Here is a 27,296-nt window from a genome sequence, read left to right on the forward strand (position 1 = left end):
ACAGATATCATGGTGGAGGAGTTCGTGCAACATGGCCCATTGGATCTGTTCATGAATAATAACTCTCCTCTCAGCACATCCTGGAAGTTTCAGGTGGCCAAACAGCTTGCCTCTGCTCTCAGCTACCTGGTAAGTTAACTAAAATATACATATCTTAAATATAACTCATAGGGGTGTAATAATATCGTGGGAAAGCTCACGATATGGTGGGGAGGCTCACGATTAGGGATGGAACAATGTCCAAATCTCTCTGTACCATATTTTCACCATATACATCTCACGGTACAATATTTATTGCGATATTTTAATATGTTGTTAATATGCTACTTTTTCCTCTTAAAATGCCTTGACAAGAGTTATTCCAAAGAACTAAGACGTAAAAGTGCTTAGAACTGTTATTTCTTCTTGTAGTCTACACTGAAATGGAGCAAAGGATCATGGTCTATGTCTTTTTTTTAGCTATTGCTGCACCATAACTCTTAATTTAAGCAAAGAGACTTGTAATTCAATATGTTGTGATGGTCCAGGATATTATTGTGAGAACTTTGACAATACAATATCACGATATTTCAGTTATTGTTACATCCCTAATATCTTATAATTTATTCGTAGGTTTCAGATTCTTGAATGTGATAATGTCATACTCTCAGTTGGGGGGAAGAGACAGTTTTTCCTGTTAAATTACATTGTACGTTGCAATGAAATTTCTAACAGGTAAATTCACAAATGTTGAATCTGATCAGCCTATTGAGCAATTAAGTTATAGGTCTAGAATTTTGGACTTTTTAAAATATGTATGTTTTTTGTTTCAAGCTAAATGAGTTTTCCGTGGTGAGCCTGGTGATTGGTCTCTGGATTAGCCAATCAGAGAATTGCAAAGTTTCAAAATGTTTAAAATTATTAAATTAAAGAAACACACTGCATTATTAAAGTGGGAGAGAAATGAGAGAGATTTGACTTTGTTTTAAATGATCTAAAATAAATAAACTTGATTTCACGACTCTCAAAAATAAATAAATAAATAAAAGATCATAATGCATATACTCTGAAACCAACCAACAAACTTTAAGGTGCACGATATCACTTTTCTGTTGGAGGTTCTGTCTTGATGGAGAGATTATTGCTTTGACTGTAAATTTCCACATGGCATGGCAATAAACTTACACCAGGGAACATTACAGGTCAGAACTTTACACAGTGCACCTTTACTAAAAATAAAATAATCATAACTATTCAAACTAAGATTCTGAAAGGTAGTCATTTCAACTTTTGCACTTGCTGTGAGTGCCGCCATCATCTTTGCGTTGTGTTATTTTGTATGTGGCTGCTGATTTTAACAGCAAATAAGTTCAAAACAGGCTGTAAAGCTGTTTTAAAGCCTCACAGAGAATCGGTGCAGTGTGACTGGTTGGTGCACATACTTCTTGTCATATTTAAGATGCAATACTTTTCACAAATTCACTACTGACATGAATGGGATTCCCGTTTAACAAGACAGCGCAGTTTTAGAAGCATTTAGAGACAAAAGTGGGCGTGGCGGAATTAGGTGAATAGATATGTTTTCAACGTATTCCCACAAGTCTAGTACTGAAAGACATTTGTTACTGTATTTCAGGAGGACAAGAGGCTCGTCCATGGCTTTGTTTGTGCCAAAAACATCCTGCTGGCCAGAGAGGGGCTGGCTAAAGACGAAGAGGGACCCTTCATTAAACTGAGTGACCCAGGCATACCCATAACAGTGCTGTCCAGAGAGGGTGAGTACCAGACACATGGCTTCAAAGTGAGAAAGCGTGATAATGAAGTCTTAAAAAAGCCACACAATGGAAATTTCTCTGTAACTTCCGCTTTCTGAAATGAAATGAAACCAAAAATAATTCAGTGGCATGTCACATTTTTTGTACATTCATCTAAAATTAGATTAGAGTTGTCTGTTCTGTGGAGAGTCAGCTCATGCCCACAGAAATTCAAAATAGATAAGTTAGATATCATAGTGTGAAACATTTCAGACAAAGCAATAACATCTCCATAGAGACAAGTAGGTAGCATAAGCATGTGTATAGTAAGTTTAAATAAAGCTATGTAACTTAGCAAACTTGCATTTACTCAGTTACAGGCACATCTACTGTAAAAAAAAAAAAAATAAATAAATACTTGGCATTTCTTGCTTGTCACCAAGGAGATCAGTGTTTCATAAACTTTTTTTCTGGGGACACATATTTAAAAAGCCACATATCTTCGAGACCCAAGTCAATAGACATTATTTGTAAATCACAAAATAAACTGATTGAACATTAATGAGGATATTTTATTGATGACTGAGTGATCGTGTCTCTCTGAACAATTAGTATTACCGTATTTTTCGGACTATAAGGCGCACCGGATTATAAGGCACAATATCAGTAATGTTGAATTCTCTTGTCTGTTTTCATACACAAGGCGCACTGGATTATACTTTTTTTATTTTCAAATATACACTGAGTAATAATGTGTTTAATGCAGCTTTGCCACATCTGTTGTTACATTTCACAGAAATTAAACTTAAAACCACATGGCTAATTTGCATCAACTATAAGCGATAAAAAAACAGCTTGCTCCTTGTGTGCTGATGTGGTCAGCTTCTGTCGGACTAATGGACATGACTCAGTGGAATGTATGTGAAAATATACTTTGAGGTCAGTAAGAACAACCAGAATTAATACATAAGGTGCACCAGATTATAAGGAGCGCTGTCGATTTATGAGAAAATTATGTGATTTATAATCAGAAAAATACGATACTCAAGATTTAAACAAGGAAAAACAGTAATCAGTGTTTCCCACAGAAAATTGGTTAGGCAAGGCGGAGCTGCTGAAAAAGTGAGGAGCGGGGGGTGCGTGGAGATTTCATGCACGGGGAAAAAGTAAGGAGCGGGAGGACCTACATGCGGATCGTGACAAGGCGACCCAAAAAATATCTCTTGCAACCCACTTGAGGATCGTAATCCAGTCTTTGGGAAACAATGGGTTAGATTAATACTATACTGTGAAACATTCTAGGCAAGGACCATCCAGACTAATGAATTACATGTCTATGCAGACAAGCAGTTGGCAGAACCCTCATGGGACAGAACCCTCATGGGACAATAAAAGTAAATTGGTTGGAATAGACCATTTTCAGTTCTTGAGAAGGACGCTGTCATGTAATGCAGAATGACTCAAACATGCATGAAACAAAACCATAGTCTGTATAAAGAAGTGGACTGAGGGAGTGTGACGTCACCTATAGCGCTCAGCTCCAGTCAAATGAAGCTCACTGAGGCTTGCAGTTAGGGACGAGTTTGGAGCCAGTTCCATATTAGGGATAGCAATTAATTTATGGACAAAATAGTGAAATAAAAACATCAGGATCATGTACAGCAGGTTAACACAAACATTTTAAGTCCAAAATGATGTAAAGTGAATTGGAGCCAGAGTCAATGGAGCCAGAAACGCCCTCATGCTCTCTTCTTATTTGTAATGCAGAGGCTAGTGGGTTAGCTATGTCCATTTATATTTACAGTCTATGGACAAAACGCAAGACTCTTGATTATGAAAAAGTCACTTTAGCTTAAAATACGGTCTTTAACTTTCAACTTGACATGCTGTGCTCTTTCTGACCGCTGTTTTTTCAAATAAACCCACAAATAACGTTTCAGCTGGAGCACACGGTCAGTAAAAGGATCATATTTGTCATAATCGATTCACTCTGGCCCGACCACATTTCCCACTCCCTCTAATTTGGTTTGTGTAAAAGCAAATTCTCTGTTCACTAAAGATGTGGGCATTCGTCACAGCACAAATGACAGCTTCTTGTTCCTGCTTGTCTGTTTGAGATGTTTTTGTTTGTCGAGCATTCCAATCACAATCAGATATGTAATTTAAATCTAGGGGTGTTACATTTGAGAGAATTTTGGAATATGAACTGCGTACTTACTGTTATACAAGAATTACATGGGTTTTATTACGTCTTTGTAGAAGTTGAAACTATGGAGTTTGTTTTGTTTAGTTTTTTTGTGATAGAACATAAACAAACTGACTATTATAGATGCACTACGTGAGATTTTAGAGATTTTATTTCTTTGCCTGGCATCTGGGTTGTATTCATGCAATTGTGGTCTTACTGTTCCAAAATTCTTCGAAAAACATGCATTCTTACTTTAAGTGGGGTCGCCTCTCCGTAGATCTGACCTGCAACTTGGTCTGATGGTGTCACTTGCTTCTCTGCATCATGCATAGATATCTTTAATGCCATATTATGGAATATTCTAGGCAAATTAATTACAACTTAATGCACACAAGATGGTGGTAGACTTTCCACCAGAAATGTTCCACGGTGCACCTTTAAAGGGCTCATATGTTCTGATCTATGTTATAATGTTTCTTCATCACAAACGTACCTGGTGTTTTGTTTAACACACAAATACAAGATTTTCTCTCAAAAAGAAAACACCTTGTTCCAACTTGTGATGTCATACGGTAATACAGGAAGTACTCCACTGTGTTTTTAAACTCCATACACTTGAAGTTTGACGTTCTGGCTTCACAGCTGTTCGCTGATTGGCCAGTGTATGGTCTACAACTTCCAGGATTCTTGCAAACCATCTAGTGTATTCCGATTCCTGTCCTAGTCGCTGGAGAGAAATGAAACTGAGTGGAACAGACCATTTGAGGTTTGGGGGTGTGGCCAGACTTATAAAGATTACTCAGACATGTATGAAACAAAGCACAACTCCAGGTATGTTTTTGATGAGGTAACATTCTAGCATGGCTTAAGTCTCACAAGAGTAAATTTTGCGTAATATACAACATTTAAATAATTGCGGTCTTTGCATTCAAATAATAATTCACTTGTGTTATAGTTTACAGCCTTAATGTGTAGACTCAAACAGACAAATGGAAACCTCAAGCAAGACTGGAAATGTTTGTGTACAAATCTCCACTACTCCTGGGGGAACAGCCCTCCCCCCTCTTGTTTTCCCAGAACCCCTTGCATTTCTTTTTCAATGTCCATTATTACTTTGCTGTGCTGTATTCCAGTTACAGTTGTGTCCTTGTGCATAGATTTGATTGAGCTCGTAGTGGCTATAGGCTGAGTGCTGCTGACTCCCTGGGGAGCGTTGGCCTTCTTCCGAGCATTATCCCGTACATTTGGTTGGTTACGATCTAATTTATTTACTGCTTCCTCACTTTCTGTCCTCATTTGGATCTTATCTTTCACACACAGACAGTATCTCCTCATTGTAACTACCTCGCCATGATTTAGTATTCTGCCAGTTGAACGTGCTTGTTGCGTTAAAGGCGCACTGTGTAACTTTTTGGCTGAGGGTCTATCACAGGGGTCTCCAACATTTTTCCTCTGGTGAGCTACCTTTATAAAATGAAAATGCCAGAGAGCTACTAGTTTTAGCGGTCACAAGAAATTAAAGAGTAAATGTAAGAGCCACAGCCTTAGATCAGGTACAATCAGATGCCTATAAATATAAACCGTTATCCATAGGAGTGTACAAAGTTAGGCTTCAAAATGATACATGCATAATGGTAATATGCATTTAATTAATCAAATTTTGCTTATTCAGCACAGTACATCTAATTTAGATTTCCCTTGGTGAGCTACTTGGAATGGGGTTAAGAGCTACTGGTAGCTCCCGAGCTACAGGTTGGAGACCCCTGGTCTATCACCTGCTTGTTTCTATGGATATGTGATTGCTCTGCCTGGAATGTTACAAAATATGACATTAAACAAGTCTTCTTCAAATGTATTAAATTACAGGTGGTTTTATAGCTCAGAAATACCTAAAAACATACATTCTGACTGTGAGTGGGATTGTCTCTCCACAGATCTGACCTGTTAATTGGTCTGGTATGGTCTCAATGATGATAGAAAGTTTTAATGCCATATTGGGAAACATTCCAGACAAAGCAATAACATTTCCATGGAGAAAAACATTTGCCTGACCCTCCACAGAAAGGTTACACAATGCACCTTTAAGTGTGATTGAGGCTTTTTACTAAAACTTCAGATTCAATTTTGATACTGAGGAAAATTCCTGATACTGATTTTGATACCACGGTGAGGTAGATATGTCATAATAAAATATAATTTAATTTTATAATAATGACAAATCATGATTTTACGATATTTAACTGTCTAGTTGATTATCACTGTTCTAATAAGTAACTAGCCAAATCTAACTTAATGTACACTTAATGTCTTGTTTTACTTTTTTACTGTATAGATTGAATTATTAACACCATGACCAAACCCTGAAATACCCAAATCATTTTCATTCACATTGTGTAGTCAATTACCCCTCCTCTAATATGTGTCCAACTTTATGTAATTATTGTATTTTAAGGTGACATTAATGAGCAGATGAAAGACTGATATTTTTGTTAGAATGAATTGACATTACTTGATTCTACTTCTAAAATTCCCATCATTGTCCTATGTATTTGGTTGGTCAGGTCAAAATCTAATCTCTGCCTCGCTTCCTCACTTTCTCCATTTCCCCATTTGTGTTTTATCTTTCACACACAGACAGTACCTCCACATTGTAATCATCTTTCCATGATTCTGCGAGTATTCTGCGAGCTGAGCGCGCTTGTTACTTTAAAGGTGCATTGTGTAACTTTTCTGATGGAGGGTCCGTCTTATGCTTTAAGATGTTCCTTCCTTCACTTGAAATGTTTCACAGTATGGCATTAAAACATTGTATCATAGTTGTGATCAAACCAGACCAAGTTACAGGTCAGATCTGTGGAGAGACAGCCCGCTCACAGACAAAATGCCTGTTTTTTCTTGGTATTTTTGATCTATAAAACCTCCTGTACATTTAATACATTTGAAGAAGAGCTGTTTAATGTCATACTGTGGAACATTACGGGCAGAGCAGTGACATGCAGGTGACAGAAGCCCAAACAAAACGTTACACAGTGCACCTTTAAGTAAGAAAATTGAGTACTTCATCCATCGCTGCATAGACTGTTCCTATCACCGCTAGCATCTGTGAGCTTCATTTGGCTGGATCTGAACGTTATGAATGACGTCAATATCCCTTTGTTTACTTCTTTTTACAGTCTATGGGAGGTACACAAAGTTATAGTGTTGATTTATTTTAGTGTTACTGATAAATGGTGCAGTCCTATTTTATACCTAGTTTTGTCCTTGTTTAGACCTGGCTTAGTCTTGTTGTAGATCTTGTTTGGATCTGGTGGTACTCGAAGGACTAAATATTGTCTCAGGCTGTATTTGATGTGAGAAGTTCAAGAACCACTGCTCTGTAGGCTTTGATTAAATATTAGAAGTCTTTTCAACCCTGCTTTATATTGGCAAAAAGGGAGAATTTGCTACTTTTGCATTATCTCGATAAGACAATATTTTAACAGTGGATCAGGAATGTGTGAAAACGTGCCTGTAAATGCCTTGGTTCAGGTTCAAGAATTAAGGTACGCAAAACATAAACGCACCATAAAACTCATCACTTAAACCCAAATATAACTTTATACCCTTGTTTGGGAGCAAAGACCTTTTTAAGTATAGACATAAAAATATAAAATTACTGCGCATGGGTTTCAGAAAGATGACTTATTAGGACTGTTGCCATAACGATTCACAATTTAAAACAAATATATCTTGTCTTTTGAATGGGAAAAAAATCCTCAAAATGTTGCATATACCAAGAAGTTGAAGCCCATGAATAGGTAGAAAGCGTAGGTATGTAACGATATGCAAATCTATAAACTACAAAATTACTGCGCACGTCGTTTTTTTTTAAATTGATTTATTTTCTGTACAAATCTTTTTGATTTCCCGAGGATGGAGTCAGTAACACCTACGAATGCTGCAGGGTATTTGACCAAAAAAAAATTTACTTTTGGTATTTTGCTTAACAAAACATCAATAGCGGTATTACCTATTTCTTTATGCATCTCCCTCCTCTTGAGCAAACAGATAGAATTGTCAAAATGTGGGCCGGGGTTGGTTCAGCCCTGTCTGTGCGTTGGTCCATGTCTTGATGGGAACATTTTTGATACTGGTTTTGGCATCAATGGTCACGCGGGTATCTTAATAAAGGACAAACGTTATTGATCCACAAGGGAATTTTTTTAGACACAGTAGCTCTCACATCACAATATAACATAATAACAAAGAGTAAAAATATAAATGGTAATATAAATTTACTCACAGCACTACTAGAGTCTAAACTAAGTGATATTTCTGCAGTTTTGTGTTAAATTGTCATATGTTTGTTTACAGAGTGTGTGCATCGTATTCCCTGGATCGCTCCCGAGTGTGTGAAGAACTCGTCCTCTCTGAGTGTGGCTGCAGATAAGTGGGGCTTTGGGACCACTCTATGGGAGATCTGCTACGACGGAGAAGTGCCACTCAAAGACAAAAGACTCACCGAGGTAAAACTATTCTACAGCATCTCCTCAGACATGTCAGTTATTCTGTTCTCTTCAAAGGTTTATATTGAATAGCTGCAAATTGACTACGTTAATAAAATGAAATTAAATAAAAAATGAAATTAAATGAGAGGAAAAGAAACAAAAACATGATCACCTCTTAATCATTTTGCCTCCCATCTTAATATGAAACATTTGTACTGAGATCCATGGGTTTCAGAATGATGAATTATTAAGACCGTTGCCATAGTGAATCACAATCTTATTTTAACTAAATATTATATCTTTTGAATGGAAAAAAAGGTCCTCAAAATGTGCCAAAAAGGAAGCTGAATTCCATGAATAGGTAGAAAGAATGTATGATTAATAAAAAACTAATCATACATTCTTAAAAACTGAGAAAAAAATGTAACAAAAAAACAAAAAAATTAGAAATCTAATAAACTGGTGCATTGAACATGTGTTAATATATGCACTGTATTCTCTTTGGGGTGGCACATTAAAATTGGGACAAAACTGTGCTGTAATTATAAGTGTGTGCTTTTTTTAAATGTGTTTTAAGCTTTTGTTGCATCTCTTGACTTCCTGGTCAGTGAAAGGTGATATATATAAACAAACTTTGCATGCTTCCGTGCTTGTAAATTAAGACTAAGCCTGTAACTAAACCTGAGCTAGACCAGGACTAAACCGGAGCCAAGTCCACATTTAAACTTCATATAACCCTTCAACCCTGAAATTACCAATCTCTACTGAACTAAAGGTAAAAAGAAGCGGCTAACTTGAAAAAACTACCGCTTCGTGACATCTCAAGATGGAACAGAGCTTTGGAGATGTAGATGTAGACAGACTAATAATAAACGATTATGCAAACATATGTAAATGAAACAAAACAAAGCTCCAGGTATGTTATGACAAGTGTGAACGTGCCCTGTAAAGATTATAGATATCAATGTCCCACATCACAACAGTTGAGAACCACTTTAGACCTTTCATTTTTGATTCCTGCAGCATAATAAATAATCGGTAACACTTTATTTTAGGGTACGCTTATTAACATTAGTGCTGTCATGCAATTAAAAAAATTGAGAGATTAATTAATTATGATCTGTAATTAATTAATCTAATTAATCTATTTTTAATCTCACCTAAAAATTGCTGAGAAAAGCCTTCAATTTGAGGTATTTTCATTTAAATTCATTATTACATTATTGTGGCAGATCAAAAGACTGATATAGAACAAAAAAAAGTGACTTTATAAAGTCATTTATTGTTTAACAAATCTCTTCAAATTGGCTGTTGAGCCCAAGTCTCCAAAACTGTTTGCTGTAAAGTAGCAAAGACGAGGAAATCTGAACATAATAACTTTTGTCTACTTAAAGACAATAAAAAGTCCAGTCTTTCCTTAACCATATTAAAAATATTATTGATAGAGAAATGCTTTATATATGAGATCACTGGTTTTAGTCCTTGTTTTAGTCCTGTTTTAGTCCTACTTTAGTCCTAGTTTAGTCCTGGAATGGGTTAATCCTGGTTTTAGTCCTGGTGTTAGTTCTGGTTTAGTTCTGGTTTAGTTCTGGTTTAGTCCTGGTTTAGACCTGGTTTTAGTTCTGGTTTTAGTTCTGGTTTTAGTCCTGGTTTAGTCCTGGTTTAGTCCTGGTTTAGACCTGGTTTAGACCTGGTTTAGACCTGGTTTTAGTTCTGGTTTTAGTTCTGGTTTTAGTTTTGGTTTAGTCCTGGTTTAGACCTGGTTTTAGTCCTGGTTTAGTCCTGGACTGGGTTAGTCCCGGTTTTAGTCTTGGTGTTAGTTCTGGTTTAGAGGCGCACAGGAGGAAGCACGGTTTACGCAGCGTATGCGAGAAAACGTACGAGGCGCACGGGAGGACAGCGGTGTCCGCGCAGTAACTACGGAAGGAAACGTGGTCTGCGCGTTCTCAGGTTAATGACGATGATGAAGGTGTGTGTTTGTGTTTGTTTGTGTTTTGTGTTGTGTGTTTGTGTTTGTGTTTGTGTGTGTTTGTGTTTGTGTGTGTTTGTGTGCGTGTCCCCTCATGTGGCAGGTCACTATAGGACAGTAGTGCAGACATCATGAGCCTATGCAGGTTGTTTTCACCAGTGACATTTAAGTTGTAGGCGATATTATATTTGTTATTTTCTTTTATATTTCATGTCGGGAGAAGAATTTCCAAGACACGAATGTGTTTTTACCTGTGCACTGCTGCCTCTGTTCTACTGGCTCTTCAACCTCGTCCATTGTGTGACTGACGCCGTCAACGTTAACATGACGTCACTCTTACTGCGCACGTTTTGTGTGGGTTTCCGGCAATGAGTGGAATTACTGAAATAAAAAAAATTATAAATGTGTTTTTTTGGAGTGTGTTGTTGGCCCAACAACACATAAAAACAGGTTTTATAATAAAGCAACTCGCATACAGAAACAGTAAAGTTAGAGATTAAAAATGAGATTAACGCGATTAAAAAACATAACGCGCTAAATATGACTGTAATTAATTAATCGCAATTAACGCGATAATTTGACACCCCTAATTAACATCTAACTACCTCTTAATTAACATAGTTGTAGATGGTTAATTTGTAATTAATTGGTATTTATCTAGCCCTTATTAATGTCTAATTCTCCATAAGCTTATTCTGATATTAGTGAGACATTTACAAACACTTTCCTATTAATACATTCCTTATTACTGCTTATTATTAGTATGCCTTTTTTGTCCATGAATTATTTTTCTAACAAGCTTTTGGTAGTAACCATGTTGTTAAGGGCTAGTAGCACAAGAAATGTAGTTTTTACTTATTTGCACTTGATAATTTTAGCTTACTTAATTCATGGCTAGTTGGACTCTATTAACACTACTAGAGAGTGTTTTTTTTAAGGGTTTTTTAGGGTTTTTAGAGTAAGCTAAAATTATTAAGTACAAATAAGTAAAAACTACATTTCTTGTGCTTCTAGTCCTTAACAATACGCTTATTACCAAAAGCTTATTAGAATCATAATTCATGGACAAAAATGGCTTAGTATCAGACTAATAAGCAGGAATAAGGAGTGTATTAATAGGAAAGTGTTTGCAAATGTCTAACTAATAGCAGAATAAGATTATGGGGAATTAGACATTAATAAGGGCTGAATAAATACTAATAATGGCAAATTAACCATCTACAACTATGCTAATTAGCAGGTAGTTAGATGTTAATAAGTGTACCCGAAAATAAAGTGTTACCAAATAATCAAATAAAGCATTCTAAATGTGATAATATTTTGCTTTGTTTGAGCAGAAGGAGAGGTTCTATGAGACCGAGTGCCAGCTGGCCACACCAGACTACCAGGAGCTGGCCAAACTCATGACCCACTGCATGAACTACGACCCCAAGAAGAGGCCTTTCTTCAGGGCCATCGTGAGGGACCTGGACATGCTGGAGGAGAATAGTAAGTACCATAATGCAAATCAAATAATGTGCAACTTTTACTTTACCTCTTTGAGAAAGGGCCATGAGATCTAATATTAATAACAATATTAGAGGTGCACTATGTATGCTAGTTACAATATCATGAAAAAGGTTGATTTTTTTGTCACTCATTCCGAGACACAGATTTTTGGAGTTTTCATTATCTATAAGCCATAATCATCAAAATGTCAAGAAATAAAGGCTTGAAAGCATCACTCTATGTGTCATGAGTCTATATTAGTGGTGGGAAGTTGCACAATTTTCACCACTAAGACACACCACAAGATTGGGTCCATGAGAACAAGACAAGACGAGATTTGTGCATCATTTATAATAAATAAGTAGTGCAATCCATTTCACAATTTTGGCTCCACTATTCTTATTTATTTTATGTAATGCTTTAGCCGTCATTGTGGTTCTGCTTTTTGGATCTACAACTTCTCAAATTATGTAACTCACCAGCTCTTAACTCTTTTTTGTCCAAGGTAAAGGTAAATTCAGGGGGAAAAAATCTCACGAGATCACTTTTCTCGTGATCTTGTGGTACGAGATCTTGTCCCATCCCAAGTCTATATAATATTAGTTTGACTTTCTGAAATAAGTGACACAAAATATTGAACTGTTTCATTATATTATTTTAGTTTGAGATGGTCTTTTTATGGCAGGACTATTAAACAATTCACAAAATGCCCTGTTTAGTTCCGTGTGTGCGTATGTTTTTTAGTTTTAGTATTATTGAATAGTATCTTCATCTGTCTATCTCTTATTGATTTTCAGATTTTTTTTTACTCTAGCAAGTGGTTCAAATGAATAAAGCATAATATCAGACCTTGAAACACATTGCAAAACGTATGTCCCCCAGCCTGCTGTTTTTGTCTTGTATTACATTTTATCTAACATCTTGAATAGTTAGAAACCATTTCGAAAGTAATCATTTGGACACATCTGTTTTTGACTCAAATTCTGAATAGTAAAATTGCATATTGTTGACATAGTTATAGTAGATATGTAGTAATACTTAGACAAACATTACTGATCCACAAGGGAAATAATTTGGACGCAGTAGTTCACACATCATAATATAATATAATAACAAAGAGCAAAATATGTGTGGTATGGTACTAATAATTAAAAAAAATAGAAAAAATAGCATGAGACTTGTGTTAATAAGTAAATAAATTATAAAATGTATGTGTACAAGTACAAATAAAACAGTAAACATAATATTACAAATATTTCTCAGCTATATACAGTAGGTCGTAAGGAAAAACAGTGAAATAATGACTGACAGGACATAAGGTTATCTGTTACATAAGGGTGAGTTGTTGGTGTAGTTGTATGGAGTTGCGTTGCGCTGTTTTCACATATTGTGTGTTTTTTGAGTGGATTGTGGCCTGGGGGCTGTGCATGGCTCACCTCTGCTGTCTGTGGCCTCAGCAGCAGAAGCAGCAGCAGAAGAAGAAGAGGCATGTTGTTTACACAGAACAGGAGGAAGTTCACTGGGTGCACTATCACCGATCCACCCCCATCAGGGCCTCCAGCGTGCTCACATGCGCACTCTAGTGGACACGCTTAGGCACGGCAGTCAGTCCAGCAGCATGGAAGAATTAGAGTTGTAAAATCACATTGCATGACACATATAATACATTTAAATAGATGTTTTTTGCTTTCAGATGATTTTAGTGAATGAGTTAGCTGATGATTTTGTATGTTTTGTTATTTATATGTAAAGGCAAATTAAATTCATGATTCACAAGTTTATCGATATAAATACAATGTTTCCTAAAATTTTTTGTGCCGGTGTAATCCTGTGAGTGCAGTTTGGGTCAGATGCACGTGGATATGTAATAACTATGTCACTACTCCGCTTTTCTAGCCAGTGAATTAGTCTGCAGGACATGTTGACCAAGAATTTGACACCTACGGTTACTAATTAATACAAAAACAAGTATCAAAACTAGATACTTTAAACCTGATGTTGAAAAAAAAAAAGCCAAAAAATAAAAAATATTGTTGGGGCATTGAATTTGGTTTAAAATATCAATGTATTGTCTTCATAGTTGTCTGTTTTCAGCTTAACTATAATGGCAAATTCAAAACGTGCAGTGTGGTCTGTTTTTACATTTGTCACTTCTCTTTTGGCAATTTCCTTTGAAAATACAACATGACAAGTCTCTTTTCCCCCTCCTGAGTGCGCAGCATCATTTCATTCTAGAAACATCCAGCAAACCTTGGCCCATCCGTAGTTAGAAGTCTGTTTAAAAGTGTTATTTATTCATCTTCTGTTTTTGTTTTTCTCTAGACCCCGGCTTCAAACCCCTCAAGACAAACAGTGTCGATCCAACCATATTTGAAAAGCGATTCCTGAAAAAGATTCGAGAACTGGGAGAGGTACTTTTTGTTTCACTTTCAGTATTACAAACTTGGCAACACTTAAATAAAAATATGAACAAAGACTTAATCCATTATAAACAAAGAGCTTATTAAGAATGCTCAGTGGTGGATGAAGTACTAAAAATGTCATACTTAAATAAAAAGTACAGTAAAAGTATCACATGAAAACTAAAGTTAAAGTACTGCTTAAAAATTTACTTAAAGAGTAAAAAGTAAAAGTATTTTGCAGAGATTTTTAGAACAATTAAAGGATGAAATTAATTTAGCTGATTTTAAGTGATTCAGTTGACGTATTCTTTTTTCTAGACATTTTTATCTTTTTGTGTATTTGTTTTGCTCAAAATTGGGATGGAAACTGAAATTAAATGTGCTAAAGAAAAGTCTCGGCCATTTCAGCAGGTCTCAAACTTTAAAAAAAAGTACTTTTTTACTTTACAGTCCAGATTTAAAATATAGTGGAGTAGAAAGTACAGATACTTGCTCTCAAATGTAATAAAATAAAAGTAAAAAGTATCTACTGTAAAATTTAAGCGAAGTACAGATACCAAAGATTTTTACTTATACTTTTGTACTTTGTTACCTTCCACCACTGAGAATGATTCAGGTTTCTAAATGTTTTATTAATACTCTTAACCTTACTAATGCTGAACCATTGTTTATGTAGGCTAATTAAGTTATAGTTATTATAAAGTGGTACCTAAATTCTGTATGTTGTGCAGTTGGTGTTTGACAAATCGGGGTATGTTTGATTTGTGTTCTAGGGTCACTTTGGAAAGGTGGAGCTGTGCCGGTATGATCCACGTGGAGACAAAACTGGAGAACTGGTGGCTGTGAAGTCTCTGAAACCTGAAAACCGCGAGGAGCAGGGCAACAATCTGTCCACAGAGATAGACATCCTCAAGGCTCTGTACCATGACAACATAGTGAAATACAAAGGCATCTGTTTGGACGAGAGTGAGTGGAGAATACCTATCCGTGGATTTCAGAATTATAAAATAAATATTTCGTCATTGCTATAGGAATTGACAGTCTTAAACAAAGTATCTTATCTCTTGAATGGTGTAAAGTTCTCAAAATAAGGGATGCACCAATACGATACTGACATTGAAAATTTACTGGTTCCAAAATACAGTTTCAGCCAATATCCAAGTTTCGTTTTTAAGTGGATGTAATTAGAGTTTTTTTACTGACTGATGTAAGGCAAAGCAAGTTTATTTGTATAGCACAATTCATAGACACAAAATAATTCAAAGTGCTTTACAGAATAAGAAATACATTAAAATCACAACACATACAATAACAATCACATAATCATCATCATAAAATTTAAAAAAAGAGAGAGGCATTAAATGTAGGCTCATTACATCTCAAAATATCTGAACATTAATTCATACAAAGCTGATGTGTAGTTACTTGTAGGATAAATAAGTTACATAACACAAGTAGATCAAATTTTTTAACTGTGTTTTGAAAGAGAAAAAAAAAAATCAATCCCTACACTGGTATCAGCTTCTATCAGGTATCAGCAAATACTTAAAGTCATAGTGTTTATATCGGTATCTGAACTGAAAAAGATGGATCAGTAAATCCCTACTCAAGGCTACAGACTATCACAATACTTATTTATACCAAAGATGGATAATCATAAATATCTGAAAGTGGGTGTACTTTTTGTTAATTTTCACGTTTTATGAATAATTTGGTGCGTTGTTGCTCATTATTAAAACTCTTTTTATGTAGCTAAATCTGTCCTGTGTCTACGAAGCTTTTTATCTGGTTTTGTCTATGCCAAATTTGACTTCTTTTACAAGTGTAAGAATTGTATTATGATTCCTTGAAATGCCATTATATCTTGTTTCATTCTGGGTAATCCTAAACTACCGCGCTGATTTGTTCGTGTCCAAACCAACAAAACAAAACGCACAGCACTACAGATGAGCAGCTGATATTGACTGCCTAAAGTGAGGGTTGTGAGCCTTTAATATGAGTCAACGTGTACTTTTTGTAATTTAATGTTTCATTTTCTTGTGCTGAAAATTGCAGGTGGCCAGGCAATCAAACTGATCATGGAGTATTTACCACTGGGAAGTTTGAAGGAGCACCTGCCCAAATCCAGAAGAACGACAAGCCTTGGCACGCTGCTCAGCTACGCCACGCAGATATGCATGGTACAGTTTTATTTGTTATTTATTATATTTATTTATATAAGGGATGTCACTATATTTTACAAGTATTTGGAAAAGAAACATCAGTAGCGAAAGTAGCTCAGTTCGTAGAGTAACATAAAACTTGAAGTAAATATCATTGCTTGAGCGATCAGATCCAATGATGGCAGTGTGATTCCAGCTTATACAGATGAATATTGTCCTTGTGTCCTTGGGCTAGACACTTAACCCACCTCATCCCAGCGTCTGCGTACACTGGTGTATGAATGTGTGCGTGAGTTGGTGAGTGGTTCTGTGCTGTAAAGAGCTTTGAGTGCCTTGAAGGTGGGAAAGTACTATGTAAAAATCATCACAATTTAAGGTTACTTTAAGATTACTTTTTAGAATATGTAAATTTGAATAACTGAACAACTGTGATCTGAATAATTTACCTGATTAAAGGTACAGGGGCTCTATCAAATCTGAATGACTCGCTAGATTGACTATGGTTCAAAAATGTTTAAATATGCGTGTGCAAAAAAGTGAAAAGTTCGGACCCCCCTGGTTTAGATATAACAGTCCAATTTTGTTTTATTTTTCTGTACACCTCTTCCTCAAACCACTTACAACACACATAGCGGACTCAACTATATTCAAAAACTGATTCTTGAAAAGTCTATTAACATAGTGTGGCTTTAAGTTTGCTTGTGTGATTATAGATTAAATATTCTTGACATGCCTAATTTCTACACACTCCTACGTCACATTGTTTGTTAATATTTTTTGTTATATTCTTCAACAGGGAATGGATTATCTGGGGTCTAAGAATTACATCCATAGAGATTTAGCAGCTCGTAATGTGCTCCTGGAGAACGACGAGACGGTGAAGATCGGAGACTTCGGCCTCACCAAAAGCATCAAAGAAAACGACGGATATTACATCGTGAAAGACGAGAACGAAAGCCCTGTTTTCTGGTCAGTTTAGCAGGAAATTAAAGAAGGAGTATTATGCAAAATCGACTTAACTCCGCTTTCTAACATGCTATAATGTTTTTACATCAAAAACATGCCTGAAGAGGGTTTTGATGTTATCCATGCCTATTTGAGTAATCTGGCGGTCTCTCCCAGGCCCTATTTGAGCTCTCCATCATTAGCTGGAAGATTCTGTCCAGTGCTCAGTCCACAAATAAACATAAGCATGATATAATGATATAATGATATAATGAAGCATGATATACACTACAACTTCACAAACCTCAGCATCTCCATGTGGCGGAGTAGCGGACCCTCCACCTTAGAAGTTGCATAGTGCACCTTTAAAACCCTACAAAATTTAAATACCCCATCTTTAAAGTTCATTTTTTGGACTTAACTTTCTACAATTCTAATCTGTAATGTTTGGTTTTGTGCAGGTATGCTCCAGAGTGCCTGACCCACTGTAAATTCTACCGCTCCTCAGACGTCTGGTCTTTTGGAGTGACCATGTACGAGCTGATCACCTACTGCGACTCCTCCAAGAGCCCCATGAATGTAAGATCAAACACACTGTGAGGGAAATAGCACACACAACTGTCCCCACCTACAGGAAACTGTGTGGTGTCTTAGCTGTCCTCAGAAGTATGTTAAGTTGGTGAGCAAAAGCCTGTGAAACTAAAGTCATTCAGCTTTGATATGTATGTAACTTGTATTTCTGTATAAATACTCAAAGCTCAAATGCTCTGGGGCAGGGACTCTGGGCAGGGACTTAGAGCTCAGATGCTCTGAGGGGAGATGCTCTGGGGGGGGAGACTCAGAGCTGAGATGCTCTGAGGGGATGCTCAGTAGAGATGGTCAGGGGCAGAGACTCTGGGGCAGGGACTCTGGGGCAGGGACTCTGGGGCAGGGACTCAGAGCTCAGATGCTCTGAGGGGAGATGCTCTGGGGGCAGACTCAGGGAAAATGTGGTAGGGACATATTGCTGGTGAGGATGTTAGTCTCTGGCTGGGGCAGGCCTAGGTCTTCGCAAATGGATTAATTATTTTTTCAAGAGATCTAATTTTTTTTCCACCGTAAATACACTTTATACACACTTTATATATACTTTATTAGGGCGCCATGCATGTAAAACCACAAACACACTCTTTATATTTATATCCTGTCAGATCTCAGAAGTGAAGCAGGGCCGGGCCTGGTTAGTTCTTGGATGGGAGACCACTGGGAACACCAGGTGCCTCAGTTGGCCGCCACTCATAAAACTGTCATTGTGTCCTTAGGCAAGACACTTCACCCACATTGCCTAGTATGAAAGTGGTGTGTGCGTGAGTGATGGTGGTGGTCAGAGGGATCGATGGCACCGATTGGCATGGCAGCCTCACTTCAGTCAGTCTGCCCCAGGGCAGCTGTGGCTACAATAGTAGCTTACCACCTCTGGGACTGGAGTGAATGAATAATGCTCTGTAAAGCGTCTTTGTGACATATGTCTGTGAAAAGTGCTATATAAATAAATACTTACATACTTACTTACAGGTTATTAGAGCCCCATGTACAAAAGACCACAACCACACACTTTATATACAGGTTATTAGAGCTGGACATCCTTAATCATTCAGTAGATTAATCGGTCAGTGGTGCATAAATATTTGCATGAACTCTATCCGCAGGTGCAGTCTTGTGAGTGCGGTTTGGGTCACTTGCAGAGATAGTAACAGTGAGAGCTTGAGAGCTTTTACCACACCCTCTTTTTAAGCGACTAAGCCATCAGTTGGCCATGTTTTTAGATTAGTTGCAGTTTACATTCTATTATTTATTCACTACTCATAATGATATAATGCAAGGAAAACTTCTGTGTTTAGTCCCTTTTGTACAATTTCTTTTTTTTTTTTATTAAGATCAACTCTTAACTGTTTCTGTTCTCAGTAAGAGTCATTAGCTGTATACTGGGGTGGGGTTACATTATTTGAAATATAGATGCACTTCTGATTTTATATTGCTTATTGTTAAATAAAATGATTATTATTTATTTTTGACACAAGAATTTGTGCTTCTGCCACCATTAATTGAAGCATTATAATGTCTGCATTGTGGTTTGAACAAAAGCCAAAGCTCAGGGGGTCAACTAAACCAAAACAAAATGTCAACACGGATGGACCTGGGGTCATTTTTAACGGAAATACAGACCACTTAGTTCTAAAAAAAGAGGAGAGGAAATGCTTTGTGCATTTGTGTACAGGAAAGGTGGCTGTCCATATTTCCAATCAGCCCAGCCTCTGTCAGCTTGAGTAACGGAGTAGCTTATTTCATTTCGTGCACGTAAAGCATTTCTAAAAGATCAAATTACGGGGACAAATTGATCTGTCTCGGTTTACTGCCCAGGCCACACTGATCTATAACTTCTCCTTCACATGAACTGAAAATATAGCGTTTGATTTCCTGACACTGTAACTCTCCATGTGCCCACAGCTGTTCCTCAGTATGATTGGTCCCACTCAAGGCCAGATGACGGTGGTGCGGTTAGTGAACGCGCTCAAAGAGGGAAAGAGGCTGCCACGCCCAGAAAACTGCCCCGAGCCAGTAAGAACCGCTTTTACTTTGCACTATCATTGTTTTTTTCTAGTTACACAATAACATGCTTTTTTTTCAGCATCACTTGTAGTTGTTTTATCAAAGTATGCACTCAGTTCCACATACAGAATTTTCAATAGTTGCAGTTTGAGTGTTTTTATATTGCATTTTCTCATTTAATTGTTGATTAAACCCTTTTTTAGACTGAAAAACAAAGTCCAGAGTTATTCCTCACTTACCTTATGCATTTAGAGCATCTTCATTATTCACTGCAGTGAGTTTTTAAACTCGTTTCACAGCTTTCAGGGACCAGAGCAGACTTTAGCCGTCATGGAAGTGCTTACAACAAGAAGGATGCTAACAACCCACTTCCTGATTCTCTGAGGATACACTTAATTAGATAGACAGACTTTATTGATCCCGAAATAAATTCATTTTAATTGGACATGACATTAACATCCAAATAAAAATAAAAAGGAGCATAACATTTCACAGGTTTACCCCCTAATGGATATACACTTTTACAAAAATCAATACACCAATCATAATAAAAGAAAGACAAGAATGAAGTAATCAATTGTAGCTATATCTCTAGCGTGTATTTACTTGGAAAATACGTTTAACTCACTCACCTTTATCCGGTGCTGTTTTTTCTTGCTTAATTTTTCTTTTTTCATCCTTCAGTCCCACTCTTAAATGTTCTTAAAGCAATTTTTTTTTGCAAAATCAACTTTTCATTGCTTTTAATCATGTTATAAATGTGTTTTTGTAATTTTTAATCTCAATATTTTCATAATGTCTTATAGCAGGTCAATTCCCATTTTCCATTCCCATTGCTCTGTAGTAAATTGGTTCTCCCGTTTTTTTTTTTCTTAATTTGTGATAAATATAAGATTTGGCAGCATTGCATAGACATTAAGTCATTTAAGTCGTTTTAGTTTTATAATACAATTTAAAATGTGCAAACTATAAAATAATGATCCATGCGTGTCAGAGATTATAACGATACAGGAGACAAAAGCACAATATATGTTTTCTTCTTCAATTTATTTATTTGATGACACTGATACAATGTTAAATCACAAAGCTTTTTTTCCTCCTATTTCTAGTGTGTGCAGTGTGCATCAGAATTAACTGAAATACATTTAGTCAGTTCACTACAGTTCTCTCTGAGGATGTGGCTCCTCCTAGTGGTTGTGGCCCTAAACAACAGCTTTAGAACGTTTATGCCACAGCTGGCCCTGTTCAGTAGGGGTGTGCAAAAATATAAAAACTGTATATCTGTACATCGTGATACTGCATTTATTGATACGGTATCATCGATATATCGGCAAGCGCACTACAATTTTGTTGCTTATTTAGTGGAAGGAAACCTGTTTATGCAGTACACTTCTAATCACTGTTTTGAGGATTAAAATAGATCTTTTTCATATTAACTTTGCACAAGAGCGATATCTAAGTCTCACAATACGATATTGTCATAGTATGAACCTCATAGTACGATATTTATTTATTAATATCATGGGAAAGCTCACGATATGGTGGGGAGGCTCACGATTAGGGATGTAAACATATCCAATTTCTCGGTACAATATTTTCACAATATACATCTCACAGTACGATGTTTATTACGATATTTTGTGGAGGTTAAACAGTTAAAACTGTTAATACGCTACTTTTTCATCTTAAAATGCCTTGACAAGACTTAATCCAAAGAACTAAGACTCAAAAGTGCTTAGAACTGTTATTTCTTCTTGTAGCCTGCACTGAAATGGAGCAAAGGATCATGGTCTATGTAGTTCCCTCTGTGCTTTTTTTTTAGCTATTGCTGCACCAAAACTCTTAATTTAAGCAAAGAGACTTCTAATTCGAGATATTGTGATGGTCCACGATGTTACTGTGAGAACTTTGACAATATGATATCATGATATTTTGGTTATTGTTACATCCTTAACAGGAAGTGATTTAATAAAGAAATATTGTTGCTAAATTGTATTTGGTCTTTAAAAAAACTGCATTATATCACAAAGTACCATGTGCATTATATCAGTTACCACATGTATCGCCATATCGGGATCATATTATTATCATAATATTGTATTGAATCATGAGGGACCCTGCGATTCCCAGCCACTTTAACAAGATCCCTTTATAATTCTTTGTTTTTTTTCCGCAGGTTTACGAGCTGATGCGCAGATGTTGGGAACAAGCCCCGGAGAAAAGAATCACCTTCAAATCCCTGATCCAGGAGCTGACCACCATGCAGAGGCAGCTCCCCGGGCACCGTGACCTTTGCCCCTAAACAAGTCAAAACCTGCATCGCCGCTCGCTCTCTGAGACTGAACTTTGGACCTAAATAAAAAAAAAAAAAAAAAAACCTGCCTCCATCCCAGACTGATACGTAGAAGGATCTCCGTACCCTTTGCATGTTTCCACAAAAGACTTGACTCCTCATTTACTTTAATTACGTTGGAGTTATTTTTTTAATCGAGATTTTAAAACGTTATTGCATTTAGCTGGTATCGGCCAATAGTTAGTTCACTTCCCCGTAGCTTATGCCTGGCCTAAATGTGACGATGTTATATATTCTGTATATTTAGCTGCCATGGAAACGGTGCAAAATGCCATTAAGTAAAAGGTGATTGTTGTCGTGACGATGGGAGCGTCAGATTTTAAGTGGGTGGAATTACTTTACAGATGAAATGTGGAGAAATAGTTTAGGAGTTTTAAGTGTAGCAAACAAACCAGAAAGTATATACATAGAGAAAAACATATAGCAAAACCAGCTTGAACCAGTAGAGGAAAGCTAAAATAACGCAAATCCAAAATTATTTCCAGGGTCGACACAATATTTACTTAAAGCCGCACTAACTTTTCTGAAATGGGTGCGCCACTTGCTTGTCTCTCTGTGAAGATGTTATTGCTTTGTCTGGAATGCTCCACCATAATTAATCTTGCATTTATTTACTACAACTCTATTCATTGTTCATAAATAAATTGAATAACAAGTATTTCTTACACCTCTCCGCAGATCTGACCTGATTAATGCCAGGCAGTGGTACATTCAAGGCAAAGTCATAACTTCATGGAGAAAAGCAAATGGCAGAGTCTCCATCAGAAAAGTTAAGCAGTACACTTCTAAATGTAGGAATAGTGTTGGATTAGTTATGAAGTTTTTTTTAATTTCACTTCACTTTCAGATGTTCTGGTGTAAACTTAAAAACGAAGAGTGCTTTTTGAAATAATGCAATGTTTGGAAAAGCTGTAATCACTAACTTTGGTTCTTTTCAAAGACTTAAAGGGCCCGCGTTAGATTATTTTCTGATCTATGTTATAATGTTTCCTGGAGTTGTGATTTTTTTTTTTTCCTTCACGTGCTGAATACACAAACCTGCATATTTAGAATGATTATCAACAATCATTTCAGCTTTGGAATTGCCTCTACTGAACTAAAGGTTAAACGTAGCTGTTAACTGCAAAACTAACGCTTCATGACATCACAAGGTGGAACAGAGCATTTGGAGCTTTGAAGATATAGACAGAGTATAGGGATGTAAGAATAAGCAAAATATCGTGATATCGTATCGTCAAAGTTCTCACAATAATATCCTGGACCATCACAATATATCGAATTACAAGTCTCTGCTTAAATTAAAAGTTATGGTGAGAACTACATAGACCATGATCCTTTGCTCCATTTTAGTGTAGACTAGATGAAGAAATAACAGTTCTAAACACTTTTAAGTCTTTGGATTAAGTCTCATCCAGGCATTTTAAGAGGAAAAAGTATCATATTAATAGTTTTAGCTGTTTAGCCTCCACAGAGTATCACAATAAATATTGTACCGTGAGATGTATATCGTGAAAATATCGTACGAAAGATTTGGATATTGTTATATCCTTAATCGTGAACTTTGACACAATATCGGAATAAATATCGTACCGTGAGGTTCATACCGTGACGATATTGTATCGTGAGACTTGGATATTATTACATAAAGAATTGCTCAAATATGTGAATGAAAAACGCAACTCTGGGTACGTTTTTGATATAATAACAACATTATAACATGGCTTAAAGCTCACAAGAGTCGATTTCGCATAATACGGGACATTTAAATACATTTAGGAGATTAGACATTACCCATGTAACATGTCTTGACTGCTCGCTACAGGCCTTGGTCACTTCACTTTGTGTTATATTTGAAAAGAACCAAATTAGTGAATATATAAGAGAAAATGATCGTTTTTGGACTAAAAGTTGTCATGTTTACTCGTCTATTCTGTTATTGAACATGGAGCACTGGTTTTAAAGGACAATACTTGTAGCAGTCACTTGGGGGCAGCAGAACTTCACTTTTCTGCCACTATTCTTGGCGCCACGCTTCATTATAAGGCCTCAAACGCTGTACAAACTGTCCATTCTCGACGATACATATATTGACTCTTGCAACTTCACAAGCCATTTGCCATCGACGGAGCATGTGAAAGGACAATGTTTTTGCAATGTGTTTGGACAAATTATAACAAATGGCATTTCATGTTAATTACGTTTAAAAAAAAAACATTTTAATCATTTTATTTTTAATATGTTATTGCATTTTATTCACAATACTCACCTGGTTTATAACATTGTATTCTGCTGTTGTAACGTGATTTGAGCAGAGGGTTTTCCAGATAAGATTGATTTTAAAGGGCCCATATTACGCTGTTTTCTGAGCTGTTATTATGTGGTTTCCTCATCACAAACAGACCTGGAGCTGTGTTTTGTTTCATTCACACGTTTAACTCTGCATATTTAGGCTGAGTTCTTCTCTCACACAGAAAACTCTCTTCTGACTTGTGATGTCATCTAATACAAAACATGCGCCACTGTCTTTTTAAAGTACATTTTTTAAAGTACATACAGCTTCACTAGAATCATTTGGAGAATTTCAGTCCTGGAATTGCCAATCTTTACTTAACAAAAGGTAACACGCAGCTGTAACTACAACTTCATGACATCACAAGGTGGAACAGTGTGTTTTGAGCTTTGGCGATGTAGACTGACACGCGTGAACGAAACAAAACACAACTCCAGGTCTGTTTTTGATGAGGTAACAGCATTTTAACACGACTAAACGCTCACAAGAGTCAGTTTTGCGTAATATGGGACCTTTAGTATCTGAACTGTTATTGAATTGCATTTACTGTGAATGTTGTTTAAAAAAAATAGCCAAGAAACAAGTTGCGTCAGTCCACGTTTTATTAAGGAATGTAAAAGACAATTCCTTCTGCTCAAAATAAGCCAAAAGAAATCTATTTTTCAAAAAGTAAGAGAAAGTATCCATAAATACACGTTGGAAAAATAAATAAAATCACTGTCCGCTGTGTTATGTATCAGCCCCAATGCAATATTATTATGAACAGCTGAAAAACAGGACTATATATTACAATTAGCATGCTAAAATTGCTCTAGAAATACTTTATTCACATGAAACAATACCAATTTATATAAAATTTTGCAAAGTCTACAGTATATTTCAGGTCAGAAAAAAATATCCACAATTTTAAAGCAAAGCGTATAAGCACGGCAAATTTCAACTACCACTTTTTAAAAATTTCAAAATAAAAATCAGATATATTTTGTATTGCAAAGCTTAAATATTGGATCACTCAAACAGTCACACGCTATTGCCAGTCTTTATTGACGTACTGTACACACCGGTGCCATGGCAACAAGAAACAAAAAAAGTCAAATGTGAATGGGTTACCTGAAGTTTATCCAATAGGTTACAACACTAAAAAAGTACTATAGAAATGAAGTAGTAGTACACACAACAGATTAAAATGCCAGTTGTGCTATGTTCAATTTCAGGGAACAGGATCCCTTAAAATACAATCATTAGAAACTTATGTAACGTCAGATGTTATTTAGTGGCAAACAGGCACAGAAAAGAGGATTTTTTTCAGTCATGGCAACCCACATTTCAGATTTGGGTAGACAAAAACTGTACCCAAGTGAGTACCATTACTTCAAAATAGTCTTACCCAAGTAGAAGTACCAAGTAGTGGTAAAAGAAGTCAAAAAAGTAATTGTCGTCTGAAAGTAAAGTTAAAAGTGCACTACGTAACTTTTCTAGTAGACCTGCTTGACTCCACGTAGCTGTTACTGTTTTCTTACAGTATGACATTTAATTTGACTGTTTCTATGGCGACACGCAGGTCACATCACCAGGACAAGTAACAGGTCAGAAGAAAAAGTGGAGAAGTTTGCCGCCGTCTTTGCGCAGTTTTAAGAAACAAAACCACCTGTAAATGAATAAATAGAAGATATATTTGTATAATGCCATGCTGTGGAACATTTCAGGCAAAGAAATGACATCACCGCGAAAGCAGACGGCAAACCCTCCACCGGAAAAGTTACACAGTGCGCCTTTTTGATACAACAGCACAGACAAAACCATAAATAATGCATAAGTAAGATTTTGGTATTTACAAAGGATTGACCACACAAGAATGAGGAACACGTAAACTCCGTGGGTTTCAGAACTGTCGCCATAGCAATAGGCAACTTAAAACAATATTCTGAATACTGAAAATCCTCAAAATGTCACCTGTAACAAGAAGCTGGGACCTATAAATATCATAAGTTCAAATCATTTCGTATTGTCAACGTCGAGCTTTTGTCACTTGTAGACTTACTCACAGTGGGAAGAGGAACAGAAATTTTACAGTTTTGAAAGTTACACAGCAAAAAATAATACTATGGTGTCTTAAAACTCTTCTAAATAAACATACTAACAGAGTAAATACATGTCTTTAGTATCACAGGTTATAAAATGTGTAGAATAGACTATGTGTTTTGTCGAGGAAACCCAACACTTTGAACGACTGCGTTGAAAATAACGCACAGATTACAAATCGAAACGGTCGTAGGTGACGTGACGCAAACAGGAACCCTCTGCCAAGGCACTGACGCTATCTTGCAATGGTAAAGAAATCAATTTAAACAAGCTTGGGATGTATTTTTGGCCCTACTTGCAATGGTACTTTGAATAATGGAGTCAGATTGCGCCAACTAACTAGAATGTTTGAAACTACTCCGACCAGATCATTTAGTCACGTACCGGCTTTGTTACGACGCTCCAACGTCACACGCTCCATGCGCAATTTGTACATCGCGTCGGGGGAGGGCATCCAGTGTAAAAAAACATTCATCAGTTATCATTACCGTTACCTCAAATGACAGACACATGTACGAAAAGTATGTTTTTTTGCGTAATTTGTGAGGCAAACTATTGAAACTTCGCCGTGACATCATGCCGGGGGTGCTCTACATGTTTGTTGTATC

At 36.4% G+C, this 27,296-nt stretch overlaps 1 protein-coding gene across 1 annotated transcript in view; it reads left to right on the forward strand.

Moving 5' to 3' along the window:
• The window catches only part of jak1 (Janus kinase 1), a 67,752-nt gene extending 42,414 nt beyond the window's left edge, over positions 1 to 25,338 (forward strand). The window contains exons 15-25 of the mRNA XM_055164700.1: positions 5 to 129; positions 1,616 to 1,754; positions 8,275 to 8,426; positions 11,715 to 11,865; positions 14,188 to 14,276; positions 15,041 to 15,233; positions 16,323 to 16,447; positions 17,226 to 17,398; positions 17,836 to 17,953; positions 19,862 to 19,972; positions 22,140 to 25,338. Coding sequence (XP_055020675.1) covers positions 5 to 129; positions 1,616 to 1,754; positions 8,275 to 8,426; positions 11,715 to 11,865; positions 14,188 to 14,276; positions 15,041 to 15,233; positions 16,323 to 16,447; positions 17,226 to 17,398; positions 17,836 to 17,953; positions 19,862 to 19,972; positions 22,140 to 22,265 — 1,502 coding nt within the window. The 3' untranslated portion in view covers positions 22,266 to 25,338. The remainder of the gene's footprint in view (positions 1 to 4; positions 130 to 1,615; positions 1,755 to 8,274; positions 8,427 to 11,714; positions 11,866 to 14,187; positions 14,277 to 15,040; positions 15,234 to 16,322; positions 16,448 to 17,225; positions 17,399 to 17,835; positions 17,954 to 19,861; positions 19,973 to 22,139) is intronic.
• The last annotated feature ends 1,958 nt before the right edge of the window (positions 25,339 to 27,296 follow it).

This window comes from Boleophthalmus pectinirostris, unplaced genomic scaffold, assembly GCF_026225935.1.
Source record: "Boleophthalmus pectinirostris isolate CB_2022bp ecotype Guang Dong unplaced genomic scaffold, ASM2622593v1 HiC_scaffold_7, whole genome shotgun sequence".
NCBI classification, from domain to species: Eukaryota; Metazoa; Chordata; class Actinopteri; order Gobiiformes; family Gobiidae; genus Boleophthalmus; species Boleophthalmus pectinirostris.